Raw genomic sequence first — 21,779 nt, 5'->3', positions numbered from 1 at the left:
GAGGGATGGCTGGACGCTTAGTGACATCAGCGACCGACCAATGGGAAGTCAGGCTTCGGCAGCCGCGCCAATGGGCGGCCGGGGGCGGGCCCGGTTTCCTGGGAGCCGGGCGGGCCAGGCTGGTCCTGCCGCCGCCGCGGAGTCTCCGCCGCTCACGCTGCCCGCCGCGGCTCCCGCGACTCCCGGCGGCTCCGGCGGCGGCGCAGTTCCCCTGCCCGCGCTGCTCCCGGACGCACGGCTCGGGCACTTCCCTCCGCGGCGCAGCTCCCCCGCCTCCCGGGCTCCCGCGGTGGCGGCTCATGCCCCCGGGCGCAGGGCGCGCAGGTGGGCCGGCCGCCGCGGGGAGATAGGCCCCCGGGGGGACGGCGGCGGGGCCATGGCCCGGAGACCCGGGGCGCCGGCCGCCTACGGGGAGGAGTTCACCTTCGTCAGCCCGCTGGTGAAATACCTGCTCTTCTTCTTCAACATGCTTTTCTGGGTGAGTCGTGCGGGTCTTGGGGGCACCTGGGGTGCAGGGCACCCCTCGAGGGTGCAGTGGGCTGCCCCCGGCTGAGGAGGGGGCGTCCCGGGATGCCAGGTTCCAGGCGAGCGTCGTGAACGCACTGCTTAGTTTTCTGGGTTGATGACACTTTGGGGTAATTTCTCCTGGGGAGGGACAGCATGCTGGCGCCGCGTCCGGAGGGGGAGGCTGGGTGGTGGGGGGCGGGGTAGGGTAACGCAAGAGATTCGGTCAAGACATATGGGGATCTTCTGGGCATCGGATGAGGATATGAGACAGGCAAAAAAAAAAAAAAATGGGTTTGCTCAGGAGTAGAGGGTTTTACTGCTGCCCCAAAGCAGACCCACTGGTACGTTCATGATTGGAGGACTTTCGGACCTGGGGGCTGAGAGGCCCCAAAGCAAAGAAAAAAGAGGAAGGAGGGAAAACCCAGACCTGCCCTCCCCTTTACCTCAGAGAGGATGGATTTTTTTTTTAATTTTTTTTTCTATTTATTTATTTATGATAGTCACAGAGAGAGAGAGTCAGAGACACAGGCAGAGGGAGAAGCAGGCTCCATGCCCCGGGAGCCCGATGTGGGATTCGATCCCAGGTCTCCAGGATCGCGCCCTAGGCCAAAGGCAGGCGCCAAACCCCTGCGCCACCCAGGGATCCCGAGAGGATGGATTAAAGGACTTCATCTTCTCCTTTTGGAGGCCTCTGATGCCTCCCTCCTCTCAAAAGCTGAGGAGGGGCAGCAGTGGCCTCCAGATGTGGATGTCTTTCCCAGCACTGACCCAGACTTTGTCCCACCTTTCTCAGGACCAGACTGCATGCATGCCCTGGAGCCTGGCAAGTCTTCATCTTCAGCTTCTTTAAATTGGACCCTGTGTTGGGCTAAAAGGCCAGCAGTCCTTTCAGAATCTTATCATTAGGGTGGAAAACTGGAAAAAAATATTGGACTGGGTACTACCTGGATTCCCGTCTCCAACCTGCACTTGTTGACCTGGGCAATACTTCACCTCTGTAGGCTCTAGTTCCCTCCTCCATAAAATTAAGGCCAGTATGATCAGAGATGGCAGAAACATTCTACTGGAGCCGAGGATCCAGCTGGACCAGATCATGAGATGCTAGGTCAACCCTGTTTCATGTCCTATAGAGTCTTTGAGCTCCTCTGGGTTTGAGGACATAGAGACGTTCTTCTCCCATCCTCCCTTCTGGTCCAGCTCTAGCCACACCAGAGCAGCTGCTGCAGGTGCCCATTATCCCTGCTCATTTCAGCCTGAGACCTGAAGTTCAGACTTGCAGGAGGGAGAAAGCTTGAGTGTAAAATATGTTTCCTAAGAGAGGAAACAGACCAAGCATCTAAGTCAGTTGCTGGAAAGGTTCACAGGGGCTGTGGTTTGAAGAACAGACACAAAGTACATAAGTGCTAGCCTGTTGGGACAAATGAGAGAAATCCCAGAGGGTGGTGATAAGAGCTCAGCCATTGTACTGGGAAAAATGAAGTTTGAATTCCTAACAAATTCTCAGTTTTAGAACTGGAAAAAAAAATCTAGAAGACATCTTGTCTGGCACCCACATTTTATACACGAGAAAACTAAAGCACAAAGATGTTAATCGTTTTATCCAAGGTTGGATAGTGAGTTGGATCTGGTGGTTTTTCTATTGAACTACAGTGCCTCTCGGGAAAGTCCGTGGCCCAGATGACTGCTACTGTAGCTGGGGTGTTAGTAGTTAATCCAACTTCCCACCGTCTAGGTTCTGCCTCAGCTGGAGGTTAGGGAGGAACAGAAGAAAAACTCACCACCACTCTGTGGGGGCTGGGGGATGACCTAAGGGAAACTCCCTGCCTAGGGGCAAGTCCCAGTGAACCCTCCTCCATGCTCACTGAATGTGCCAGGCCAGTAACATGCCATCCTGACAGATGACATGCCATCCTCAGAGCCAGCATTAGCATCCTAGGGACCTCAGATCCTCATTTTGAGTTTCTCTGTCAGCCAAGACTCTGCTTCTTCTTTGGAGCCTTTGGCACTTCACCCTTATCTATGTTCCTCAGCAACAACAGCTGGGTGCATCTGTTACACTTGCGTTCACGGTTATTTTCTAGGATTTCCCCACCCTACTCCATCCCCCTCTTTTACCAGACAAATGATTTGGGTAGGTTGCAGCCAGGGAGAGAGTTTGGTTCCATAGACCCATTTACCTTGGTAAAAATGATTCATTCAAGGTCGGAGGACCTGGCTAACCAAGCTGGCACCACCCCAAATTAGAAAAGAGCCCCTTTTTGGCCCTACTTTGGACTCATAAAAAGTCAGAGACTCTAGAAATAGCACAATGAAGGACAAGAGGCCTAGTTCTTTTCTGGCATCAACTTACTGTGTGACCCTAAGCCAATATATCTGTCTCTCTGTCCTTAATCTTTCTCCTCTAAAGGAGAAAATTTTTCTGCCTCTGTGAGCTATTTAAAGATAAATGCATCACTTTGGGGACTGTTTTCTTTCTTCAGGACTTGGAGCTGGATCTAAGGATGCATCTCTCTGAGTCCTGGTGTCCCAAGGACATTGACCTTCCCAGAGGCCAGGACTTTTTGGGTCACTTTTCTCCCACGGCCAGAGCCACAGAGGTACATTCCACACAAGGAGAGTTGGAGATGAGGAGCTGATTCCCCAGCTCAGGGATCCTCTTTCTTCCTACCACCCTTCAGGGACTGGTTCCTATACTGTCTTTTCAGCAGGCTTTCACCATCCCAGTCAAATTCCCCTCTTCTACCCTGGAGGCACCCATGGATGGCACTGGTGACCCTCTCCTTCTCCAGGCAGAGTGCATGTTCTGGCCAGCTGCTGGGGGAGCTGTGTATGGGCAGTGTTTGTATCTATGCTGGAACACATTGGGAAGATAGCCAGTGTTGTCTAGGGTCACACTCAGTGGTGGTGGTGGCACTGGCTATCCCTGCTGCTGTCCTAACAGCCCTGGGGCCCTTGGGTCATTTTGTTTGACTCAGAAGGCTGCTGGCTTCTTTAGGAGCAGGACCCATTCCTCCTGTTCATGTTTCAAATCTCACTTCTTTTGCCTAGGAGTTCTGGTTTTCTCCCCAGAATCATTACTGATTATTGGGATCCCATGACCCAGAGTAGTTGCTCCAAGATCCCAAAAGTTGTATTACAATTCTTAAGTCAAGTAGTAGCCTGCTGTCCTCCCCTCCCTGTGTCTGACAGCTCTATGCAGAGGGAAAGGGAGTGCCATGGTACATGCTTTATCAGCCATGGGCATACACTGGCAGGAGCATTATCAGTGCTGCCCATGGCAGCCATCTCCTTCCTTGCTGGCCCATTTTCCACTCAGGGCAGCAGTTGGGGTGGTTTAGAGTCAAGCAGAACTCAGACCTCCAGTCCCTGTGACTCAGCCCAGGCTTTCTTGGTGGCCATGCCTCACGGCTCCCATGGCACCTTATATATACCTTGATTGTCACATCCCTTACCTGTGCTGCAATTACGTGTTTATTTATGTCTCCTCCTCTAGACTTCAGGCCCCTGAGGGTACACTGCCTTATTCACTTCTTGCTTCTCAGTGCCCAGCTGAATTTGGCAGGGTGGATACTTACTGAATGTTTATCGAATGCCAAATGATGGAACAGCCCCTACCTGGTGAAAGCATGATGCCACTCCTCCCTCTCTTATGATGACTAGACTGTCAAGATGCAGCATAACCAAACACCCTTGAGCATTCTTAGTGGAGGAGAGGGGATCCAACCGTGTTCTCTTCTGCACTGCATCCTGTGGCTTAGCACTCCTCCCTCAAGCCAGGTGAGCCATCCCCTTCCAACATCTCTCTCAGGGCCATGCATAATTACCTATCTACAGCACCCAGATTTTTTCACTTCCACTGCAGCACACGTGGATCCCCATCTGGGTCTTTCCTAGACTGATCCAGGCCTCAAGTGAGTTATCTTCTTTAAGAAATTCACTCTCACCTCCAGGACCACTGTAAGGGTTGGAGTCCCCAGGGGACAGCGAATGCCCCAGACCACCTGCACCACTACCTGTTGTAACCTGGCTTAGAAGCCATGAGGAAATGACCAGGCATCAAGCCTGGAAAAAACTGCTCCTGAGTGGCAGGGGCCATTTCCACAACCTGACATAACCCCCAGCATACACACACACACACACACACACACACACACACATTCACACCTAAGTACATTAGGAGGCAGAGCCCGTTCCCCCCTGCCCCCACTCTCCTCCTTTCCCTGTAGGCTAGGTAGGCTGTAATAAGTGAAGTAGTCATATTCTTTTAATTAAAAAAAAAAGACACACACTAAAAATGAATACAAGAAGCATATCTTATGCTGTCAAGTCACTCACATGCTTTCTTATCTCCTCAACGGCTTTCTTTGCTTTGTACCGAATAGAAAACCATAAACTTCAAGAAGCCTTTAAAAGAATAAAAGAAAACATGTAGCAATTCTCAGAGTCTTGATAGCAGACTCTGTGTCAGGCTAGGAGCTCCAGGGCCATAGTTTGAGTGTTTATGCTACTATGATCCCTTGTGGACTTCTGTCCCTCATTTATAACCTTGGGAAACCAAAACAAGCCATGGCCTAAGAAGAAGCTAAAGGGTTGGCTCCAGACAATGGAAAGGGAAGAGTTCTTTGGATTTCCTTCCTTAATAGGACAATTCCATCCAGTCCAGAGGGAGAAAGCCAAGAGCCAGTTTCACATAGATAGTTGCTACCTCAGAAACTCAGGAACAGGGATCCCTGGGTGGCGCAGCGGTTTGGCGCCTGCCTTTGGCCCAGGGCGCGATCCTGGAGACCCGGGATCGAATCCCACATCGGGCTCCCGGTGCATGGAGCCTGCTACTCCCTCTGCCTGTGTCTCTGCCTCTCTCTCTCTCTCTCTCTGTGACTATCATAAGTAAAAAAAAACAAAAAACAAACAAAAAAAAAAAAAAAAAGAAACTCAGGAACAATGGTGCTGGGATGGCCACGTGAGAACTAGTACATGCAGATCCTGGGCAGTGAGAGAGGGGGCCCTGTGTTAGGTCTAGCAGGCTTATCCAGAAATGAGGATAGAGAGGACTGAGAAACCAGAGGTACAGAACCCTCCCATCCAACGTCCCTGTGGCAGAGGCAAGGTTTTGATTCCCCAGGATTATGGGGAATGATTCTATTCGCAGCTGTCCCCCACCACCTTCAAAAGAAGAGGGGAATAGATTCCAAAGAAGAGGAGAGGACTTAGACAAATGCACACACTTCATGTAAACTGGACTTTAGAATATGGAGACAGATAAGGCCAGGGCTTTCTCTCAGGGGCTGGTGGGCCGTGCATGGTGATGCCATGTCTTCCCCTTCCAGGGTCATGTTCCAGGGACTTCCCTCTGGGCCCTTCTGGCACCACCACCTCCTGGTGCTCTCTTACTCCACCCCGCCCCACCTCCCTACCCAGCCTGAATCCTGCCCAGTTTGGAGATTACCAGCTACTCCCCCAAGAGGACTACAGGCAGCTTCTTCCCACCTCACATGGTGTCCCAGGTGAATGCACACGCCCTGGGATTGCTGTGAGGCAGAGAGAGGAAGGTAGCCATGTGGCCCACGTCACAAGTCTCCGGAGACATGAAAACTTAGGTTCCTGTCCCATTTAGCTGCTCACTGTCTGAGTGAGCTGGGGAAAGTTACTTGACTTCTCCCAACATCAGTTCAGTAAAATGGAAATACTAAAACCCTCTTGGGACTGTGGTCAGAATGCAATGAAAACATGGGTATAAAGTGTCTAGCCCAGTGCCTGACCCTTAGTACTCAACAAGGGTAGCTATTACCATTGCTAGAAATATGTCCTAGAGGTCACCTGTTAGGGATGGGCTTGGAAAGCTAGGAGGAGTGCTCCTTCTGACAAGTGGCAAGTAGCTAAGGACTGAGTCTAGGTGAGGGCTGGCTAACCTTGGGCCTGACTTCCTTCAGCCTCAAATCTCATTTGCTCACTTTTCTACTGTTAGCCTGAGAGAGGTGATAATTAATGATGTCTTTATATATTTTATAGTCCACAGAGACATTTCACATCTATCATAGAAACAGAGATCCCACTGTTGTCTCTGAGGGCCTTCCCCAGGTCTACTTGTCAGGGCTTGTCGCACTACCTTGGTCTTAAGGTACAGTCCAAGTGGACTCCAAGAGCTAATTTGCCTTGTAATTATTGGCATTTGGGAACTACAGCCAGAAGAACTCTTGTTCAGAGTTTCATCTTGGAGCCCTATAACCTTTCCTCCCTTAGTGCATTATAATGGCTGTAAAGCAATGAGTGTCCCAGGGGCTAGAATAAGGGTTTTTCTCACAAACATCAAATCATGGCTGTCTTTCTGTAATTTGTAAGAAAAGACCTCAAATAATGCAGAGAATTTTCTGCATTTTCTATTTTCTCCCATGAACTTTAGTATTTGTGGCTGCTAATATCTCTGCAAGTGTTAGCAGAAGGCAAAGTGAAGAGAATAAGGAGCAACCAAATATTATGGAAAACTAGGAAACTATTTAGAGTAGTGCCTGTATTATTGTTTTATGAGATGTAGAAACATATGTTTAACAGCTTTGTCATTGCTCAGTATATTGTTCTTTATTTCTATGATAGAAATTAATATGTTGTGCTTCCTCACAGGACACAACATTACCTGTGTAATATTTCTGTCTTCAGTCTCAGCAGAAGACTGAGACTGCTTCTCCCGCTCGCCCTGCTTGTGCTCTATCTCTCTATCTCTGTCAAATAAATAAATAAAATCTTTTTGTTTTAAAGATTGTATTTATTTATTTACTCCTGAGAGACACAGAGAGAGAGAGAGAGGCAGAGACACAGGCAGAGGGAGAAGCAGGCTCCATGCAGGGAGCCCGACGCGGGACTCGATCCTGGGTCTCCAGGATCACACCCCCGGCCAAAGGTGGCGCTAAACCACTAAGCCACTGGGGCTGCCCTAAACATTTTTTTTTTTTTTTAATTTAAAAAGTTAGTGTCTTGAAAGACCAAAAACAAAGAAAAGAAAAAATCTGCAAAACTCTTCCAGGCCAAAGGAGACTTGATCACTCAAGATCACTAAATGCATGATCCTGGATCAGAAAAAAAAGAGAAAAAAAAAAAAGAGTTTAAAAAAACACTATTGGGAGAACTGGGAAAAGGTAAATAGGGACTATAAATTAGATAGCAGCAATTGCATATTAAAGTTTAAGAAATTTTTTTAAAGATTTTATTTATTTATTCCTGAGAGACACACACAGAGAGAGAGGCAGAGACACAGGCAGAGGGAGAAGCAGGCTCCATGCAGGGAGCCTGATGTGTGACTGCTCCCCGGACCCGGGATCACACCCTGAGCCAAAGGCAGACACTCAACCACTGAGCCACCCAGGCATCCCAAGAAAATAATTTAATATGTCAAAATTGTATAGGTTATACTAAGAGCATTGTGGCTTCCTGGTGCTCTGATATCTGAACAGTTTTAAGATCCATTGCCTTATACTTTGGTATAGAGGCAAACCCCCCTGATTAAAGTTTGTGAAATTGCATACAAGTGAATCCCAGTTTAGGAAAAACTGATATTAAAAGAATGTGGATTTACTAACCAACTAAAACTTAACAAATTGGGAGTGGCTGTTCTTTAATAGGTTATATTTTTTAGAACAGTTTTAGTTTTACAGAAAGATTGAGAAGATAGTTCAGAGTTCCCATATACCCCACATACAGTTCCTCTTAATATCTGACATGAGCATGACATTCGTGACACAAGTATACATTTGTGACAATTAATGGTATTATCATTATCACTGAGGTCCATATTTTATTCAGATCTCCTCAGTTTTCACTAAACACCCTTTCTGGGTTCCAGCATGCATCCAGGATACCAAATTTCATTTAGTTGTCATGTCTCCTTAGGTTTTTGTTGGCTGTGGCAGTTACTTAGAATTTCCTTGGTTTGGGGGGCACCTGGGTGGCTCAGTCAGTTAAGCATCTGACTCTTGATTTCAGCTGAGGTCATGATCTCTGGGTTCCCAGGATGGAACCCCTCATTGGGCTCAGGCTGTATGAGGAGCTTGCTTGAGATGGTCTCTCTGCGCCTACCCCCTCTAAAAAAAAGGGAAAGAAAAGAAAGAAAAGAAAAGAAAAGAAAAGAAAAGAAAAGAAAAGAAAAGAAAAGAAAGAAAGAAAAAGAATTTCCTCAGTTTTGATGACTTTAACAGTTTTGAGGAGTACTGGTCAGTTATTTTGTAGAATGTCCTTGTACTGGAACTTGTCTAATGGTTTTTTCATGGTTATATCAGGGCTATGTGTTTTCAGGAGAAAGAAGTGGTGAAGTATTATTTTCACCACATCATATCATATGCCTATGATATACTCCTGTTGGTGCTGACCTGACTCACCTGGCTGAGGTTGTGTTTGCCAGGTTTCTCCACTGTAAAGTTAGCCTGTGTCCCCCTCTTCCAGACTGTGTCCTTTGGAAAGACGTCACTATGGGCAGCCCACATGGAAGTAGGAAGTTGTGCTTCCCCCTCCTTGAGAGTACAGCATGTATATACAAATTATTTGGAATTCTTGTGCATCAGAGATTTGTCTTTTCTCCCTCATTTATCTATTCAAGTCCTGTTTTTTTTTTTTTAAGATTTTATTTATTTATTCATGAGAGACACAGAAAGAGAAGCGGAGGCATAGAGGGAGAAGCAGGTTCCCTGCAGGGAGCCCAATGCAGGACTCGATCCCAGGACCCCAGGATCACAACCTGAGCCAAAGGCAGATGCTCAACCATCAAGCCACCCAGGTGCCCTCCCTTTTAAAAATTTAAGTCCTTTTTATCAGTATGGACTCATGGATATTTATTTTATGTTTGGGGTAATAGTTTCATACTTTCTTATTTTGATGTCTCTTTGGCATACCCATATCAGTGGGGGGGAGGGTGTTTTTGAGCATTTCCTTACTTTCTGGCTCCATGAGATACTCCAGGCTTTTATCTTGCGTATCTCCTGCTCCAGTCGTGGATTCAACCATTTTCCCAAGGAGCCCAGGGGATCGCTATTTTCATTATAAGGTGATTACTCACCTCCTATAAGGATAAAGGTATTGGTGCGTGCAAGTTATTTTATATAATTTGATTGACAGCTCTTCAGGAACATGCCTTTCACTAGACTCAGCTATTTTAAAAACTGTGTCTAGCTTTTAAAAATTTCCAGTGAGGCTTCATTCTAGCCAGAATATGAAAAGCCATTCTAAGAAGCGTCTTTATCTCCATCCTCATCATGAAAGGAGGTCAAGGAGGTCATTGGCAATATTGCGGGGTGCTATAAGGATTTTGTGCCAAAGCCTGGTATAGGAAAAAGAGTTCCAGACTGAGACTGGAAACTGGGTTTCATCCAGATGTTTCCTCTGCACCCATGTACACTTGGTAAAGTATCACTGTTCTCTTTGGGCCTCATCTATAAAAAGAGGTGAGTGGCTGAGCTCATTTCTAAGGTTCTAGTCAGCTCTGAAATGCTGTGCTATTAACGGCAGCAGCATTAACTTTGGGACAGCAGGAGCTTTGAGGAATTCAGGGTGGGAGATGTGGGCAGGAATAGGAGTGTAAAAGGGCAAGCTGTGAATCCAGGATGAAGAAACAGATCAGTGATAGAAATTCTGAATTTTAGAGTTCACTAGTAAGCTCCAGGTAACCAGTGTCATTAATGACCACGTTAAAAATTTATGATAATACTAAAGTCTTAATCTCGATTTTAATGTAACCTGTACCTGCTGCTCTACATCCCTGGCTGAGTATGCAATTAGGCTTGTGGTTCTCAAACTTGGCTACACATTGGAATCACCAGGAAAGCATTCAGAAATACTTTTGCTTGGGTTCTAACATCCGAGATTTTGAAATACATGGTTTGGGGTGCCGCCTAGGCATTCACAGTTTTAAGTTCTCTCCCTGCCTTCCCTCCCATTCTAATGATCCCCAAGTTTGGGAAGTATGGGCTATAGATGTTCTTGTCCTCTCCCATATAACCTACAGGTCTCCTCAAGGGCAGGGACCGCATCTCACTCATCTTTGCAGTCCTCAGAGTACCTTGTGCATAGCAGCTGATGAATTGAATCTGGACAGTGTGTCAGTTTTCTATTGTAGCTGTAATCAATTACCACACAATCCATAGCTTAATACAACACAGATTAATTGTCTTAGGTTCTGGGGGTCAGAATTCCAAAATGGGTCTCACTGGGTAAAATCAAGGTATCAGCAGGGATGGTCCCTTCTGGAGGCTCTAGAGGAGCATCTATTTCTGCCTTCTTCAGCTTTTAGAGGCTGCCCATCTTCCTTGGCTCATGGCACTACGCCACTCCAACCTGTGCTTCCGTTGTCGTTGTTGTACCTATCTCCTTCTCTGACTGACCTTCTTGCCTCCCTCTTCTAAGGCCCGCCAGGATAATCTCCCTATCACAAGATCCTTAATCACATTTGCCAAGCCCCTGTGGCTATGGAAGGTGACATATTCACAGGTTCCAGGAGTTAGGACAGGACATCTTTGAGGGGACACTGTTCTACCTATCACAGATAAGGACACAGCAACTGCTGTAATACGGGCCCATACATGGAATTAAGTTACCGTAATATGTGGCATCTCTTTACTTTCTCTTTCTTGTTTTAGTTGTGTTAGGATTTAATCAGAAACCATCTCTGTGGGAAGTTATACATCCTAGTGAAAATTTAACATGTGCAAAAACAGTGAGGAGCCTGGGAACAACAGAAATAAGGAACAGATATATGTCTTTAGATATATCAGTAAGGGATGCCTGGATGGCTCAGTGGTTGAGCGTCTGCCTTCGGCTTAGGGTGTGATCCCGGAGTTCCGGGATTGAGTCCGACATTGGGCTCCTGCAGGGAGCTTCCTTTTCCCTCTGCCTATGTCTCTGCCTCTCTCTGTGTGTCTCTCATGAATAAATAAATAAATAAATATTTTTAAAAAGTTTAAAAATAAATGCATCAGTAAAAGGATACTCAGAACCATTAATTGGCTGTGAGGAGTTTTAAAGGGGAGGCCAAGGTGCTCAGTCACTCTGGCAAAGGGCTGAGTCTACAGGCCTTGGGGATGACGGGGATCTCTGTTGTATGGTTTCCTTGCCTCCCACCCACTCCCCCTTGCTCCCTCAACCTAGTTGTGCCGGGGAGACAGCAAGCCAGCTGGCACCTCCAGCCCCTCTCAACAGCTCTTCAAGCAGCTCCCTCTCTCCTGGACAAAGAACATAAGGGCCAGCAGATAACACATCTGGCTCTGAGTCAGAGGCAGTGTCAAATGATTGGGGGGCAAAGCTGTGTACATAGCCAGAGAAGAGTCCTGAAAGATATGCTTTTAGATAAGGGTTTCCATTTACTGCTAAATGCACCAGAAGGCAGAGGCCACTAAGGAAAAATGTCTTTCTGCCGAGGGATTGCTCTGACCCTATTACTTCTTCAGGGGCCCTAGTCCCTTCTCCCACCAAAGCCCCAAGATGGCTCTTTCCAGCTAGTCTCTGTCTTGTAGATCAGTGGAGTCTAGCCAGCCATCTTCTTCCGCACTGAGTTGGTCAAGTCCCTGCTGCTGAGAACTCCCTCCAGCTAGAGCTTGGCCTCAGCTATTGCCATGGTGACAACCAGCGGCTGCTTAGCACCAGCCTGGGGACTGGGCACAAAGAAAGAATAGCCAAGAGATGTGCACACTGGGCTGCCCTGCACTCCTGGAGGCCTGGGGTGGAGGTGGGGGTGCAGAAAAGGCCCCTTTGGGGATTGCTGGTAGTCTCTGATGGGTTTATTCTCTCAGGGAGAAGCCAGGAAGTTTGAAGTATCTAAACCTTTTGCACCACACTGGAATCCAGGTTTATAAAGATAAAGGCTCCTTTGCCAAGGCAGTTTGGTATTTTACACACATGCATTCATGCATGCATTCTTTCACATTGATAGGCATGTGCATTCTTGCATTTGACGCCATTTTGATCCCCAAAAGAGTTAGAGACCCAGGAGGATGCATCTACTCAGGCCTGCTTCAGCTTTAAAACCTGCCCTTTGGGGACACCTGTGTGGCTCAGTGGGTTGGGCATCTGGTTTAGGCTCAGGTCATGATCCCAGGGTCCTGGATCGAGCCCCAAGCCCCATGTTAGGCTCCCTGCTCAGTGGGGAGTCTGCTTCTCCCTCTCCGTCTGCCCCACTCCCCTCTGTGTGTTCATGCACTCTCTCTCTCAAATGAATAAAAAAAAAATCTTAAAAAAAAAAAAAAAAAAGAACCAACCCTGCCCTTTGATGTAATTGGATTCAAATTCAAAACTTGTGACCCTGGACAGGTTAACTATTAATAATGATAGATAATAAAAAAAATAATAATAATGATAGATAATATTTATTGTCTGGCATTGTGTTAAATGCTTTCCATACATTATCTTATCTAATTTCACAGTAGTGTTATTAGATGTAGTTGTGTTAAATTCCCATCTTCAGATCCAAAAGGCACAGATAAAATCTCTGAGGCTCAGAGATTTGTCTAGCAGAAGCCCAGGTTTGACTGGTTCCAAAGCCCACATTCTTAACCATTGTTAGTAACCTTGCGTTGCCTTAATTTCCTCATCTGTAAAATGGGGGAAATAGCTGCCCCACGAGAAAACTGTATCATAGGGATCAAATGAGATCATCTTGGTAAAAGCTTTTCTTGGAAACTTTTCTTGGAAGCAAAGCAGACAGATGCTATCAACTGTTATCTCTTGGGAGAACAGAGATGCTCATCTCTGGGTCCTGGGAAAGTCATCTTCCTCCTGCTCTTCCTTAAGGTAACTAAAAGGAGGCTCTCTGGTTTCTTAAATCTCAGAGTCTGCCTCATTCCCTGTGTCCACAGGTGATTTCCATGGTGATGGTGGCTGTGGGAGTCTACGCTCGGCTGATGAAGCATGCAGGTGAGCTATAGATCCTCCTCTGTCCCCCCAGGACTCTTGCCAAGCACCTTCCTCCTCTGCCTCCTTCAGCCCTGACCCTCTACTATGCTTTCCCATGTAAGCAATGGGGCTAAAGAGGACAGCTGCCTTCTAGCCCGATCACAGCACCCTACTCCAAGGCATCAGGCCACCTATGCCAGTTCACCAGGATTTCCCTTAGCTCCCATGAATCTTCCAAGATCTGCCTGCATTGTAGGCTTAGGAAATGTCTAGGAAAGAGGGGTAGGCCTCTGGGAACAGAGAGTAATCAGAGGCCTCAGCCGCGCCTCCTCACCCTGTCCTGAAGTAACTCAACCTCCATTCCTGTTCTACTGCACAGAGTCTCCAGGAAACGGAATCTGCAAAACTGGGAGCCTAATGCCATTCTAATTCTTTTCTGGAGCGAAAGTGGTTCCTCCTCTCTTAAGCTTAGGAATAAAGACTCTTACTTTGTTAGTTCCTCAAATTAACTGTCACAAACCCATCTGGGCCCTTTTTATTCTCCCCACGGGAGGGGAGTACTGCCTCCCCATAACCACCATCCAACCATACCAGAGATTCCCCCAGCAGAGAACAGGTTTGAGGGGCACCCCCCACCTCGTCCCTGGGTTTCACTCTCAGTCAGCCCCAGGCTCAGACTGAGAGGCAGCCCCTCCCCCAGAAGCAGCCCTGGCCTGCGTGGCAGTGGACCCTGCCATCCTGCTGATTGTGGTGGGCATTCTCATGTTCCTGCTCACCTTCTGCGGCTGTATTGGATCCCTTCGTGAGAACATCTGCCTCCTACAGACGGTGAGTGGTCGGGGCCCCAGAAAGACCCTGGCCTCCTCCATATGCCTCCCAGGCTCCTGATGCCTTTCTTACAACCTTTCAGTTTCCTCTGTCCCACCCTTCCTTCAAAGCTTGTGCTGTCTGCTTCCCACTGTAGAGCTTGACCCAGATGACTCAGCACAGGGTGGCCACCCTCAAGATAGCATGGCAGAGGCAGAGGCCTTTATCATGGGTGGGGCATCTGGGAGAAGTACCCCATAGCCCCCCAGTACCCAGTACCCCCCCCCCATGGCTCTGGGAGGGGCTACAGCCCAGCCCAGTAATCACTGTCTCATTTTCTTACCTGCTATCCACAGTTCTCGCTCTGCCTCACCATCGTGTTCCTGCTACAGCTGGCTGCAGGGGTCCTGGGCTTCGTCTTCTCCGACAAGGTAGCGTTGGGAGCCAGGGGCCCTCCTCAGGTGTGAACCAGAGGGAGGAAGAGAATGTTACTGCCTGTGCTTAGCCCGATTAATTAACCATAGTGCTCCTTCCCCTGAGAAGCACCAACCTTTGAAAAATTCTCCTTAGGGATGAACGAATGGCCTTTAAAGTCACCATAGTTAAAGAGAATTTCCAGATTGTGAGCTGTTTTCCTCTGAGAGGCCAATAGGAAAGTAAATTCTATGAACACAAAGTTAAAATAATCTGCAAACTTGAATGGCAAATTATTGGGTAAAACACAATTATCAAGTAGACCACAGACAATATGAAGAAACTTTTATTTATTCTAAAGATTGCTTATTGTGATAAACAGAAGGAGGGAAGGGGGAAAGTAAATGAGATTTTGAGCAGTGCTCACCATATCTGGAAGTGATCTGCTTTTTAGTGACGGTCCTTTTGGTTAAAAACCAGACTTCCTTTCTCAAAGGGCAAATGATTGCCAGAGGTCATATTGGGCTATAGATAAGAAACTTTGAGAAAAGTAGCAGGGGCAGCCCTGGTGGCGCAGCAGTTTAGCGCCGCCTGCGACCAGGGGTGTGATCCTGGGGACCTGGGATCAAGTTCCACATCAGGCTCCTTGCATGGAGCCTGCTTCTCCCTCTGCCTGTGTCTCTGCCTCTCTCTCTCTCTCTCTGTGTTTCTCATGAATAAATAAATAAAATCTTTTTTAAAAATTACTAAAAAAAAAAAAAAGATAAAAGTAGCAGAGCAAGAAGGGAAAAAAGCATGATGGAAACTAGGAAATGGGGAGCCACTGAGTTCATTCAGAATGTCCTAGTCCTGGTTTAGTAAAATACTAAAATGATCTGTTTGGGCTGTAAAGAGATGCAGTTCCATTATGTCCACTAGAGGGAGTGTCTCAGCTTTGTAAGCACTTTTCTACTAAACTATGCATGTATTAGATTCTCTGCTTTCCATCAATAAGTATTTTATGGTAATAGTGTTCAGAGGTAAAAAAAATCTTGGATTTGTTATCTCAAAATATGGCTCTGAGAAGAGGCAACAGCAGGCCCTGTGTTTCTCTTGCCTACTGGTACCTGAGGGCCCAGGGATAGATGAGCTTCAGAATAAGCCATCAACCTAGGACCTAGTTCTGATTTCAAGACCGACTTAAATTAAGAAGGCTGCCCATTGTCTACTGTTATTACTGAATGGAGGAGCAGGTTAGGAATTAGTCCTGTGTTCTGATTCTGTACTCATGTCTCTGGCAGGCACGAGGGAAAGTGAGTGAGATCATCAATAATGCCATTGTGCACTACCGAGATGACTTGGATCTACAGAACCTCATTGATTTTGGCCAGAAAAAGGTATGGCCTAGGAGTGGGGGGAGGTCAGCTGTGGTCTGAGAGGCTGTAGGCAAAAGTTAATGCCATCCCAAGAGATACCTCACCCTTCAGGCCTAAGGCTTCTTCATTACCTGCCAGGTAATGGACTTTGGAAGAAGTTTTGGCAAGAAACCATACATAGCAGAGTGCTTTAAAAGTACTTTTAAGAGAACAGAACAGGGACAGCCTGGTGGCTCAGTGGTTTAGTGCCGCCTTCAGCCCAGGGCCTGATCCTGGAGACCCAGGATCAAGTCCCACGTCAGTTTCCCTGCATGGAACCTGCTTCTCCCTCTGCCTGTGTCTCTGCCTTTCTCTCTCTCTATGTGTCTCTCATGAATAAATAAAAATAAAATTTTTAAAAAGAAAAAAGAGGACAGAACAGTAGTATCTATAGTAATCTACCATAGGTGTAAACAAAGAAGGAAAGAATATGTATTCATATTTGCAAAAGGAATCTACAAGGACATATAGAAACTACGTGGTTTCCCAGAGAGGGATTACTAAGTGGTTACTTATAGGGGGATAAGAAAACGGGCAGACTTTTAAATATTTAAATATTACCTATTCAAAAGTTATATTTTTAAAAATTGTGCTAGAATACACATAACATAAAATTTACCATAACCTTTTTAAGTATACAAATCTGTGGCACTAAATACATTCGTGTTGTTTACATCTATCACCACCATCCATCTCCAGAACTTTTTCATCTTCCTCCAAAGAAACTCTACCCATTAAACACTAACTCTCAACTCCCCCCTGCCCCAACCTCTGACAACTACCGTCTACCTTCTGTCTATGAACTGGACTACTCGAGAGACCTCATATAAGTGGAATCATACAGTATTTGTCCTTCTGTGGCTTATTTCACTTTGCATGTCTTCAGATTTCATCCATGTTATAGGGTATGTCAAAGTTTCCTTCTTTTTTAAGGCTAACATTCCATTGTATGTATATAACACATTTTGTTAATTCATTCATCTTTTGACGCATACTTCAGTAACTTCCACCTTTTAGCTGTTGTGAATCATGCTGCTACGAATCAAAAGTTGAATTTTAAATAAAAGTGCTTTTGAGACCAGTACCGAGTTCCCCTTCCCTTGGTGCAACTTACTTGGATCCTACCTGCTTTCATGGAGTAACTATGGGCCCATAATATTAAAGAATCTCTTCTATTTTCTCTGTATTAAGACAAATATTTTCAAGGCTGATCCTTTAATTATTTCAGCTACTGTTTGTGAACACCTCATTTTGCAGCCTCTATACTATGAAGAAACTGCTCTCAAGAAGCTCATGTTGAATGTGAAAAACAAAATATATATACAACTATGGTCATTATAACAAGATATATAAAGGTAACGGCCACTGAGAAACATGAGCTCAAGGTGTAAGGTTGTGATTAAAAACAACCTGAATTTATAAATGGAAGCTGGCCACAGACTTTTGGCTGCTTTAAGAATTCCCCTGGTCACCTCAGTGTGAGGAGTGGGTGATCCTTAACCTCTATGGTGGGCTTTGTTGCAGTTCAGCTGCTGTGGAGGGATTTCCTATAAGGACTGGTCCCTGAACATGTACTTCAACTGTTCAGAAGACAATCCCAGCCGTGAGCGCTGCTCTGTGCCTTATTCCTGTTGCTTGCCTACCCCAAATCAGGTGAGCCTGTGTCCCATCTCATTTCCTCCTGGGCAGCAATCTCAGTTACTTCCCGATTAGGATACCCACAGTGGGGGTACCCACAGTGGGGAATCCCCATTTCCTAGTTTAACCAGCCAATTTTGTAGGACAGCTGTCAGAAATTTTTCTCCACCCCAATCTCATGTCTCTGTTAACTTTTTACTCCTGCAGTTCACGTGGGGATTCAGAAGGTGTAAGTCTCTAAAGTAATAACTGAGCTCAGATCTCCCAGAGGAAAGGAAGCTTGCACTTAGCAACTTCCAAGTTAGGATCCTCCACTTATATTCCCTAACAATTTAGGAGTTTAGAAAGGGTGGGAAGCCCATCAGCTAGGGCCCAAAATAAAAAGTTTGGGAATGGGAGTTCCATTTGGCTTTTCAACTCTTTCCCCAGGCAGTGATCAACACCATGTGTGGCCAAGGTATGCAGGCCCTTGACTACTTGGAAGCTAGTAAAGTCATCTATACCAATGGCTGTATTGACAAATTGGTCAACTGGATACACAGCAACCTCTTCTTTCTTGGTGGTATAGCACTGGGCCTGGCCATTCCCCAGGTAACTTACCCTGTAAGACTTGTGGGTCCTACAATTCTGCAAAGACTCCTTTGTTTTGGGGAGGGCACCTGGGGATCAGCTAGGGTATCAGGCACTGACATTGCAAAGAAGCAGGGGATGGGATGATGCTGACCATACTGGGAAGGTTGAGTCAGGGAAAACAAAGACATCCCTCCTTGCTGAGAGCTCAATCCATCTCGCCTCTCCCAGCTGGTAGGAATCCTGCTGTCCCAGATCCTCGTGAATCAAATCAAAGATCAGATCAAGCTACAGCTGTACAACCAGCAGCACCGAGCTGACCCATGGTACTAAGATTCCATCCTGCACCTCCTCACTATGGCAACAGGCGAGCCTCATCTACCAAAAGCAATGGGTATAGCTCTCAGCACCAAATGGAGATCTGGATTCCAGTCCCCCAGAGACAGCCCAGTGGAAAGAAGCCAACTCCAGCTGGGCAGAAGGCAGGGTGCACAGCTGGCTCCAGCCTAGGAAGGGCACACCTCCTCCTCTCCTCATCCTAGCCCGTCAGCATTGTTAGAGTTATTTTTAACCTTATACATTTGGCTTTATGGGTTTAAAAAAAAAATGTTTCTGGGCAGAGATGTTTGGGGAACAGTAAGTAGTTGCAGAGAGTCTTGGGGGTACTAGGTGCTGCTTTTCACCGAGGCGCTACACCCGGCATTCTCCCTGGGCTGCTAGTGAGCCTGCTGGACATCCTCTGATTCCATCTGTTGCCAGCAAGACCTGGCTGGAGAGTGGACACTAATAGTCCTACCTGGAGTCCAGTTGGTATGCTACCAGCTCCAGAAGGGAAGGGAATGGAACAGGCAGTGAGCTTGGGGTCGACTGGGGACAGTTGTATGTGTTGGGTAGGAGTGGAAAGCGATGTGTTTACTAAATGCTGCCCTGCCATCCTCCCAGGTAGTCAAAGTGAGCTACATCCTGCCCCTCCCTCATTTCCATGGAAACATGGCAGCAAGGGCAAGGGTACAAGAGCTGCCAAATTCATCCCTCTCCCCCACTCCACCCCTTTTTTAAAAGATTTGAAACCATGGTCTTTATACTCTGCAGCTAGCAGAGGTCGGACTGAGCCACTTGTGCCCGTGAATTCCTCCCCTCTGGCCCTCCCTCTCCAGCAAGGGGGGTTTCTTTAGCCTTGGCAGTGTACTGTGGAGGCAAGGTTAGCGCCCCCGCCCCCATCACGCCGCACCAGAGCTCAGTATTTCTACAGTATAAGAAACAGGGATCTTGCTGGGGCCAGGGAGCCAGAAGTGGCAATAAAAGTTTGTTGACCTGCGCTAAATTGGACTCCACGAATTTTCCATTCTGGCAACTCGAACGGGAGGGGTAGAAAGGCGCAGCGGGTGGGACCTCCCTCCAGGTGGGGATTGGAGACTCCCCTAAACACCACAGTACCTCCCGGGCCCCGTCCCTCGCCCCTGTTTCCCTCAACCAGATGCGCTACTCCCCTCGCACAACCCCGCCCCCTCTGGTCTCAATTAGGGCCAAAGGTTCCTAGTTCCGATCTGGGAACGGCGTAATTTTATCCCAAAACCTGACGTTAATTTTCCCCCCAAACTAAACTGAATTAAAATTGGCCGCCCCAAAACTTTTAGAGTGGGGGTAGGTGAGGATGCAGCTGGAAGTCAGAGTCTAGCACACTCCCCCGGGCGGGGAGGAGGAGGAAGGCCATCTCCTCACGCCCCACTGGGGCCCCCAGCCCCCTCCTCCTGTTTACCCGAAGGAGCCCGTACCGCCGCCCGCAGTACTTGGGGAGTACTCAGAAAAAGTTTCCAGCGCGGCGCGGGGCTCCGTCACGCCCCGAGAAGCGTGCGCGGGCGTCGAGCCTGGAGGCCGGGGCGGGCGGGCGCGGCGGGGGCGGGGCCGCGCGGCGCGGTGGGTGGTCCCCGCCTCCGCGGCGGCCGGAGCTGGCGCCTCCGCCCCCCGCCGGGAGGAGCTGCGAGCTCGGTCGCCGGCGGCCGGTCCGGTCGGCGGGCCGCGCCCCGCTGTGAGCGTTCCCCGGAGTCTCCTCGCCGCGCTCGGCTGCCGGGGCCCGCAGGCTACGAGCTTCGGCCTGGCGGGAGAGAAAGGCTCGAAGGAATCCCTCCCGGCGCAGGAGGGCCCGGGTCGCGGGTTGTCTCCCCGCCCCCACTTCTTCGGAACGAGCCTCTGCTCCCGGGAGGGCGCCTTTCCAGCAGCCGCCTGGGGCCCCAGCCAATGTTTAGCTCCAGCTAGTAACACAACGGAAAGAGAAAATCGTCACAAATGAAAAATTAAAAGTCAGGGCCTTTTATTCTGCGAGAAGGGTCAAAAAGCGCGCTTTCTCTGTGTCGAGGACACATTTTATACTGTTTCTTTTATTGGTGACGCGAACAGTGGTTTGGGTTAGGAGTTGGGGTGACGCACTTTCCCGGTTCACCGGCGTTAAGGAGCTCACCTGGCAAGGGGCTTCTTTGGGGCCTCTTGTAATGAGAACAGGAGCGGTGGTCCGCAGAACCAGGATCCAAATCCAGACTGCTTCAACTCCAAACTACCCTTTTACTTAGGTCTTTCAGCATCTAGCGCTCTGGACTTGGGACAAAAGGGTCAGGAATCTCTGCCCAAGTCTCAGGCCTTAAAGGGTCTTTAGCAAAAGTTCAGAAGCTTATATTGCAGTTCATCGTTCCTAGCTAGATTCATTTCTCATTGTCTCTGGTTCTCAGTTTCTCTTTAGCATTCCTTCTCCTTGGCTTGATGCTGGGAGAGAAAATACCCCAATTTTTAAAATGGTTTCTCATTGTTATTTCATGTTTCATTTTCATTTACTCCCTGGATTTCTGTTTCTAATGACTCTAGTCTCTAACATATGGTAGGATTAACACTAGGATCTTAGAACACCTATCAAATCTAGGCTTCAAAGGTGGGTGAATGGAAGAAAATTCTTGGGGTGTCGGAAATCAGGCTGGAGGGGCAGAAGTGGAGAGAAAGGCCTGAGGATGGTGAAAATATGGCTGGGGCGAGGTGGCAAGAAAGATACTGCTAGTTCTGTGGGCCCTACTATTTAAACAAGGACTTGAGTCCAAGAGTGCAAATGCTCAATGAAATTCTGATTCCCTCTGAATTTGTTTTCTATTGCTGCTGTAACAAATTACCACAAGTTTAAAACAATACAAATTTGTTATCTTACAGTTCTGGAAGTCAGAAATCAGAAATGGGTCTCACTGGGCTAAAAATCAAGGTGTCATCAGAGCTGAGTTCCTTCTGAGGGCTCTAGAGGATCGATCTTATAATTTCTAGAGGCTACTTGTTTGCCTGGCCCCTGTTTTCATCTTCAAAATACATCAACCTCTGCTTCTGTAGTCACATCTCCTTTTTTTTCTCTGACTCTAACTCTCCTATGTCCCTCTGATTATATTGAGCCCACCCAGGTTATCCAGAATAATCTTCCAATTTTAAGAGTGTTAATTTAACCACATCTATAAGGTTCCTTTTACCATATTAGGTAATAAACACACAGGTTCCAGGAATGAGGACATGGACATTTTGGGGTGGTCATTATTCAGCCTACTACACCCTCTTCCCACT

At 47.5% G+C, this 21,779-nt stretch overlaps 1 protein-coding gene across 2 annotated transcripts; it reads left to right on the top strand.

Moving 5' to 3' along the window:
• Positions 1 to 116: 116 nt before the first annotated feature.
• TSPAN33 (tetraspanin 33) lies at positions 117 to 19,518 on the top strand. Of its 2 annotated transcripts, none has more exons than XM_026010800.2 (8): positions 117 to 478; positions 13,335 to 13,392; positions 14,072 to 14,199; positions 14,535 to 14,609; positions 15,873 to 15,968; positions 17,511 to 17,639; positions 18,054 to 18,215; positions 18,426 to 19,518. In XM_026010800.2, the coding sequence occupies exons 1-8, from the start codon at positions 377 to 379 to the stop codon at positions 18,525 to 18,527; spliced, it is 852 nt and encodes a 283-aa protein (XP_025866585.1). In that variant the 5' UTR covers positions 117 to 376; the 3' UTR covers positions 18,528 to 19,518. The 2 variants fall into 2 exon arrangements, with proteins under 2 accessions (XP_025866585.1, XP_025866586.1); XM_026010801.2 differs by having other exon boundaries at positions 153 to 478; positions 14,075 to 14,199.
• Positions 19,519 to 21,779: the final 2,261 nt, after the last annotated feature.

This window comes from Vulpes vulpes, chromosome 7 (assembly GCF_048418805.1).
Source record: "Vulpes vulpes isolate BD-2025 chromosome 7, VulVul3, whole genome shotgun sequence".
Lineage (NCBI taxonomy): Eukaryota > Metazoa > Chordata > Mammalia > Carnivora > Canidae > Vulpes > Vulpes vulpes.
The sequence above is the reverse complement of the archived record's forward strand: the minus strand, read 5'-3'. Positions and strand labels throughout refer to the sequence as shown.